The sequence below is a fragment of the Triticum dicoccoides genome, chromosome 5B (assembly GCF_002162155.2).
Source record: "Triticum dicoccoides isolate Atlit2015 ecotype Zavitan chromosome 5B, WEW_v2.0, whole genome shotgun sequence".
Classification (NCBI taxonomy): domain Eukaryota; kingdom Viridiplantae; phylum Streptophyta; class Magnoliopsida; order Poales; family Poaceae; genus Triticum; species Triticum dicoccoides.
In genome coordinates, this window is record NC_041389.1 from 115,762,685 (window position 1) to 115,770,813 (window position 8,129).

The 8,129-nt window shown below is 41.8% G+C and overlaps 1 protein-coding gene across 1 annotated transcript; it reads right to left on the bottom strand.

The window, feature by feature from the left end:
* Positions 1-1,562: 1,562 nt before the first annotated feature.
* Positions 1,563-6,900, bottom strand: LOC119305263 (protein FAR1-RELATED SEQUENCE 5-like). The gene is made up of 5 exons (XM_037581834.1): positions 6,814-6,900; positions 6,185-6,261; positions 5,676-5,828; positions 2,720-4,821; positions 1,563-2,026 (listed from the first exon to the last, which is right to left on the bottom strand). The coding sequence occupies exon 4, from the start codon at positions 4,803-4,805 to the stop codon at positions 3,069-3,071; it is 1,737 nt and encodes a 578-aa protein (XP_037437731.1). The 5' UTR covers positions 4,806-4,821; positions 5,676-5,828; positions 6,185-6,261; positions 6,814-6,900; the 3' UTR covers positions 1,563-2,026; positions 2,720-3,068.
* Positions 6,901-8,129: the final 1,229 nt, after the last annotated feature.

Consider the following 8,129-nt stretch of genomic DNA (forward strand, 5'->3'; position numbering starts at 1 on the left):
AAACTTTGGATAAAGTAATAGGAAATAACATTTTTTTCATCTCATATTTTCAGTCAGCGGAAAAGAAAAAACTGAGAGCAGCAAGTTTCAACGAGTAACACTATGTTCATTCAAAAAAGCTTAAAATATGGTCCAGCTCCTGTTTTGAATCATTTCAATTAGGAATTACGTAGCAATTAGTAATTGACATAAAGCCATAAAGTACTCCAGGACTAATTCTGATCAACCAAGCAAAAACAGTAACCGCTAGTACCAACTACCAACTTTGCTCTCATAATTAACTGCTTTAAGAATATGATTCTCATGAAAAATGTATAGGATTTAACATTAGGCATACCAAATGTATTTACAATATATGGACATTCAATCAATTTATCAGTCAAATTTGTAACTTTTTTTACTCTGTATGCAATCAAGTCAGACATGTTCTGCATGTCCTGCTTCATTTGGAGAGTCGCTGCACCCTCGGCAATTAACCCACGTCGCATGTCTTCAAATAACTGGAATGACTCTTCAATAGGCCTATCCCTCCATGGATTATCCACCTTGTTTCTCCTGCATTCCTTGATTTGTTCTATAAGTCTGGCAATCTACCTAGGTCTTTGTTTCCCTCCAATATTCCAGCTACTAAATATGTGTCTGCACTTGACACATCCCTCAAAATGAAATGACAATATGAGGCTACTTGCATCCATGGAGCATGGTAATAGGACTCCACAAATATATAGCACTGTTTTCACCTTCCTGTCAACTTCATGCATGTGATGTAGCCATGCAAAAGCTATTTGGCGGCCATTCAGGAGTTGTGAGTGACATGCTTTTGCCATGCCCGCCAGTATTTGCTCAACAATTAAGCATGATGTAGCCATGATGCATGTACATTATGTAATATAATCCTCGTTGCAGTATGGTCATGCTATGCAGGACCAGAATCCACAACAAGAACAAAGCCCATGATTATATAATATCAAGAATCAACTATAATATTGTTGTTAACTGAATTTAGACTAGTCATAAATTCCTCCTAAAATAAAAGATTTTTACTTCTTGACTCATAAATTGCAAGTACTGTTTCTGCAAGTATGCATGCACAAGCCACTGACCACTCATACAGTTTCCATGTTGCATATTTCAAGTCACACACCACAGCTATTCCCAGAGAAGTAATTGATATTCTCTCTAGTTTCTTCAGATTACTATGGGCATCTGATATGACCAGGCCTGCCTAAAAAAGGGTCTATAATGCGGTGAGCTATCGATACCAAAGTCACAGTTTTTGGTGCAGTGATGAATGGAACAATAGAGAATTGCATTGACTGTTTAGTAAGGTTGCGTTATGCTGGTGAATGTGTTCAGCAACCCAAACGAAATTATAATATGAGGCTAGTTGCAACTGGCCAAAAGAAATGATAATATGAGGCTAGTTGCATCCATTTAGTAGTGGTCAAAGCACTCTCTACAAATATATAGCATTGTTTTCACCTCCCTTTAACTCCATGCATGTGATGTAGCCATACAAAAAAAATGTTTTTTTTAAACAACAGGCCTCCCCCGTCCATTTCCATTAAATAATCCGCCACAAAGTTGGTACAAGCCAAAGTATCAAAGCAACAAAAAAAAAACAATGCAAAAACTATGTAATGGACACCAGTAGCATTGTATTGCCACGGGCTGCACTCGTTTAATTCTTACTGCTTCCCTAGTTTGAGCAGTGCCACCAGCCATAATGTTCACACGAGTCTCCTAGGCAATACGTTCTGAGAGGCTCAAAGAAGAATGCCGACAATCTGAGAGGCTCTTCTGAACCAAATTCAAACCATATTGCTGCAGCATCAATTCTTTGCTAATAATCATTTTCATTTACCATCCACAGGAGCACTTTTCATCTTGACAGGGTCAGATGCTATTCTCCACCAAACTAATTAACAGCATATCATTGTGGATAACTGCAATCCCCAGCAGTAAATAGAAAATACATTCAGGGAGACCAAGAGGAGACAAGAAACTGGCCAAGCAGATTAGTCACCTGAAAGGCAAACAAAATGCAGTGTTGTTGCATAGCTTCCCTCTGATAAGAAAACTTTGGATAAATGTAAATTGGAAATAGCGTTTTTTTTCCATCTCATATTTTCAGTCAGAAAAGAAAAAACTGAGAGCAGCAAGTTTCAACGAGCAACACTATGTTCATCTCAAAAAGTTTAAAATATGGTCCAGCTCCTGTTTTGAATCATTTCAATTAGGAATTACATAGCATTTAGTAATTGACATAAAGCCATAAAAGTACTCCAGGACTCACTCTGATCAACCGAGCAAAAACAATAACCGCTAGTACCAACTACTCCCTCCGTCACAGTTTAGCACGCTTCAACAATCTCTCGGACCAAGGCGATTAGCGATTGGACCAAAAAATAGCATTGGTAATTATAGCACGGTGCCTATTAGTAGAGAAATTAATGTGTACACACATGCATGGAGTGCTTCCACCCCGCGTACACACCTACATGGAGAGAAAATTGTGGGCTTGCTTGTGGTTACCACATCCTAATTAATTGGGCATTAAACCAAACGAGCCTAAAATCCCTCCGGTCGTGGAAATGCATGAGGATTGAAGCGCGCCGTGTAAACTGTGATGGAGAGAGTACCAACTTTGCTCACGTAGTTAACTGCTTTAAGAATATGATTCTCATGAAAATTTTGTAATATTTAACATTAGGCATACCTTCCCTCTGGAATCAGGCAAAGACTGATCAGTCATGCTATCATCAACCATGACATCCTCATTGTTGTTTATAGCATCCCTTTGTGATACCCTCGCCGGATTTCTTTCATAAACAATAATCTCTTCATATGCCTTCTGTATGATATCTTTTGCTGCTTTGTACACTGTCTCTGATCCAGATCCTTTCTCAGCACATCCGATGGCATCAGCACATAGAACATCGTAACGGCTTGTGATGGACTGACAAGCATCATCTTGATGGTTATCACATTTGTATTCTAATAAACCACTGTCTCTGGCCTTCCTTGTCCAACGCTTCAAATAGTAATCAGGTGGAAGTAAATGTGGATCAACTATTCTGAATACTCCTAGAATATGACATACTTGAGAACTCAAAGTATTTGCAACTACATTTTGCCATCTTATTGGAAGCATTGTAGGCCACACGGAATGTATCGGATGAATTTTCATCTTTCATGATGTTGTATTCACTTATGCAGCCATCTTTAGTTTTCTGAATAACATATGCCAAAGACTCTGTAAATTCTTCCTGAAATCTACTAAAGACTGCTTTGGTGTAGGTACGTGCTGCCTGCTTTTCCATTGGTGATGCAGTCTTTGTCGTCACCAAATTTAAAGAAGTGTCCATATCTGCTTTTGCTTCTTCCTCATAATGGTTTTCGATGCTCAAATCAAATTGGGTTAGAAAAACTTCCAGTGTCACATTCGTACTGAAATACTTCTTGTAGAAATCATTCATGGTTTCTAACTTCTGCGCTTTAGATATTTCTGCACAGAATGTATCCATCAGGTACAAAGGAATGCATTTTTGGCAGATATTGTACATTGCTTGAAGCCATGTATTATTTCTTAAATCATAAGTATCAATGGTTGACATCCACGCTGTTTCAAATGTGTTGATTGTTTCAGACTCAACAACACAGCTTTCTGACTCATCTATTGAAGTAGGATGCTCAGAGTATGTATGAGCTAACTTGTGTTTGGTTCTACTCAAAATGTGCCACTTGCAGAAGCGGTGACAGGTATGCGGAAAAACCCTTCCAATTGCAACTTTCATGGCCCGATTTTGGTCGGTAATTAGTGAACATGGTGCCTTCCCGCTCATTGCTGCCAGCCATGTTTCAAATAGCCAAACAAATGAGCATTCAGTATCTTCCATAAGCAATGCACATCCAAATATAACACGCTGGAGATGATGATTGACTCCTGAAAAGGTAACAAAGGGCATCATACACTTGTTCTTCTTGTATGTTGTGTCAAATGTAACAGCGTCCCCAAAATGCTGATAAGCAAGTTTAGCTCTAGCATCGGCCCAAAAAACATTCATTAGACAGATATTCTTGTCGACCTGTATGGCATGGAAGAAAGCAGGGTCATTGGCTTGCATCTTCTTCAAATAATCAAGAAGACCTTGAGCGTCTCCGCCTTCCCCAAGAATATTCTGCCTCGGAAAGGGCACTCCGTCTGAGCCCATCATAGTGATCTTATTGGAGGCATCAAGCAAACCTCTGTCACGAAGATACCCAACTCTACTACAGGTGCCAAGTTTATGATTATGAGTTTTTTCAAGCTTGGAAACAACCCAATGGTTTGATTCTCTGACCACCTCCATCATAGCATTGCAAGCTTCCCGCATAGACATCCTCTCACGCTTCTCTGTAGCCTCATCTGATGATGGATTCTTCTTTCTGTACATGCCTTCCCTTGAGCAAACAAACCTCCTCATGATGACAACCTCCTCTGCACCTTTCGAACGGCGAGACCTACCAACGCGGAAGGGAAATCCAGGGTGCCTGGCATACTCATTGTAGAAAGTCTTTGCTGCTTCATCAGATTCAAATGTCATACCTAGCAATGGCTCTTTAGGATCCTCTGGAGGTACAAAATCTTTCATGGCATCCTTCTCCGTAATACCACCAACCGAAGCAGCTACTCCTGCTTCTATGACTGGACCTTCGAGAATCAGATTGTCGTTCTGGACAGACCGAGCATTGCTGTCCAAGGACATGAGGCAATCGACATAATCCGCAATCAGCTCATCCCCTTCGCTCCTTGCAGCTTCCATCAGTGTATATCAAGTTCTACACACATCAATCACAGAATGATATGTATCATCACTTGCACATGGGGGCCGAGATAGGATTTTAAGCCAAGGTATGCTGATTAACAAAAAAAGAATCCACTGCAGTTTTAAATATAGTAGTTCAAAATAACAGCAACTGAAGTACAGATTGTTCTTTATAACGATAGTATCTTGAATAGTTTAGTTCAATTACAAAAATTAAGAACAAAATTACATTTAACTCTATGATAATGTCGGACATTTTCCACACCAAAAATTTGCACATTAGCCACAAATCAATTCATTACTAGACGGAACAGAGCGCTCTGCTGTGCCCAGCTATAGCCGCGTCCTCCACGTGCGATTTTAGGGAGGCTGGCGTGTGCGTATTTCTGTATCCTATCTTTTTTTGTTGGGGGATGGTCAATGCGAGTCGCACACCGGTATGGAATGGAGGACTATTCATATATCTTTCTTTTTTTTTTGCGGGGGAGGACTATTCATATATCAACAAACATCCTCCCACAAACCCACTGTTCAGCCCGAAGACCCACCCAGCAGCCACAGCGAGGCTCTAAGCTTACAAAATCTCAGTGGCATCGGCTCACTGTGAAGGGAAGAAAAGGCGTCTAAAAATTAACTCTCTGGCCCACATAATGTACCAACAGTAATGACATCAATGATAGTGGATTGCACAATTTGAGTGCAGTACCACCAACACAATGCTCTAACAAATATATTCAAGTACATTCACAATAGTGAGGCAAATGAAGTTGATCTTGTATGCACAAAATGGTGTCTGCTGGAGGAGGCAAACTTGCAATAACAAATCTGAAATTCAAACAGGCTATAACTGATTTGCTCAAATCTTACCATAACAAATCTGAACACCATACAGGTTATAACTGGTTTGCTCAAATCTGAACCTATTCAGACAACATGTTTTGCTCTGTGTAGCAGGCAGACTGCCAATCACATCCATGGTGGTCCTCAACACCCCCTTGTACCTATTGTCATGCCCATGGCCTGCAGTCAAGAAAGCTCTTAAATTCATAGTAGTTGCTCGAAGCAAAGTCGGCATCCTTATCTCTTAGGTAGTTCACTGCCAAAACAAAGTATATACAGGAAAGCAAAAGGCTAAGAGGGACATGCAAAAGCTTGTAACAGCAGAAGAAACCATACTGAAATATTGTAGTGCACAACCATTTTATAAGAAACAATCGAGCCTAGTAACCAAACCACCATTGTAATTGTTTACATGAATAAAAGGCATAAGTTTTGTGTGGATAAAGGCTAGCTCTTTTGTTGGAACAACCACCGGTCGAACGATTCATAGGGGAACCGAAAAACTAATAACAGAAGCTGGGAAACAAAATGTATACCTGAGCAGAACTGGATGTGTATCATTCTTCACTAATGCCCCATACCTCACTAAGCTTCTCACAATTACCAAGACTACCTGCACAGGTGGACAGAAACAAACAATAAAAGCTAGCACCACACTAAAAAACAGTCATAGCAAAGCATTCTGAAGCACAACAATTGCCAGCTCATATGCATCTGCTAAATAACTTACTAACATGAATTCTTCACTGTATACGCCACTTACATCTATACAACGTACTCCCTCTGTCCCAAAATAAGTGTCTTAACTTTATACTAACTTTAGTACAAAGTTGTGCTATAGTTAAGACACTTATTTTGGGATGGAGGGGGTATCATTCATTATCCAGTCTATGCATCACTTCACTGCATAGATGTAAAGGAATGCCCGTGCAGGTGATAATGTGTAAGGTAAAGCATGCCATAACTGAAAATGTGAGAGTAAGTGTATTATGGAAAAGCCTACACAAATTAACCAGGCGAACTCTAAAACTGGAAGCAAATTAAAATCGTGAAATTAGACATCAACTATTTATCAAATGCACATCACTGTAGGACATCAAGAAAGGAAAATGAGGAATTATTATCTCTATTGGCCATGGCAAGAAAAGAGTTGCAGAGGAATTACATCAGTCAAAGCGATGAACAAACCCAGGAAAAGAGGCCGTCAAGGTCACGGGGGCTGAGCCAGGGCAGCACGTCCGAGAAAGGGCTGTCGAGGTCGCGTTCGCGGCGCAGGCGGTGCGGGGGCGAGCACAGCGGGGACTACTGTGCTGGGGAGCAGGCGGAGGTCGAGAGCAAGCAGCAGCGGCGGGGAGTGGCGGAGCGGCGCATCAACATGAGACAGTTCACAGCGTCTCCGACAGGCAGCAGGCAAATTAACCGTTCTTTAGGGCTTTTAGACCAAAAATCAGTGCTCCAATAACTGCGCTATATAAATTTTGCTAACCAAATTTGGGCAGCCCTAAATTACAACCACTTGGCTGCAAATATCCACATAAAACATTTTTCAGGCAGCATGTGATTGCCCAACCGCCATGCAAAACGTTCCCGCGCAGGACCGCAGCCAGCCACAGAACCGTCATGGACGACCCCTCCGACTCGAGTGTCGTTATCACCCTGCTACCGCCACACTGGAGCAACTCCTCTGGTGGTTCCCATTATCGTCATGGTCGCCTCCAAGCCATTTGTCCACCACGCCGTTTTTGCGCCCCCACGTGTCACCGCCGTAGTCGGAGGGGATGGGCCAAACCACATCATTGCTGAAAAGGCCTAGCCGAAGCTACCCGGCGGCGCCGACGTGAAGTGGACTCCGCGAGATCCATCGTTGGCTACCTCGCCGCAGTTGAAAAGACGAACGGTGCAGCCATGACTGCTCCAGCTGCTGCGGTGGTGCACTCTCCCTCCCCCGCCACTGACAGTGGAGGAGGAACCGGCGTCACACGCCATGGCCGCTGACGTCCACACGCGTTCAACAAAATGTCGCAAATGTAGAAAAAAATATCTTTGTTTTTCTAGCTTTGTCGCAAAATCATCTTCTTCAATCCAATTGTAGGTGATGTGTGCCTATGTTATTCAATTTTGAGGCATTTAGTGTCAACGATGAAACTTTTTTGCAAAACATGAATGTTGCATTTCAAGATTTTATTTCTCAAGGTACCTCCTCTCAATAATATGACACACAAATGGGAGGAGCCCAATCTTGACATCGATAAGGAGGGTTTTGTTGATGCAACTCTGAAGGAAAGATTGCAAAACTACCAAGAGGATGGAAACAAATTGTTATGTGTGGTATGGAAAAAAATTGGCATTGATGCGGCCGTTGGAAGCGAGCAACCATTGGAAGTATGGGAGAAAGCATGGAAGGATTCATGGTGCCATGGGAGGCGTCATGGAAGGATTCGTGGGTGGAATGGGTGGATTGATGGGTGCCATTAGAGGTGG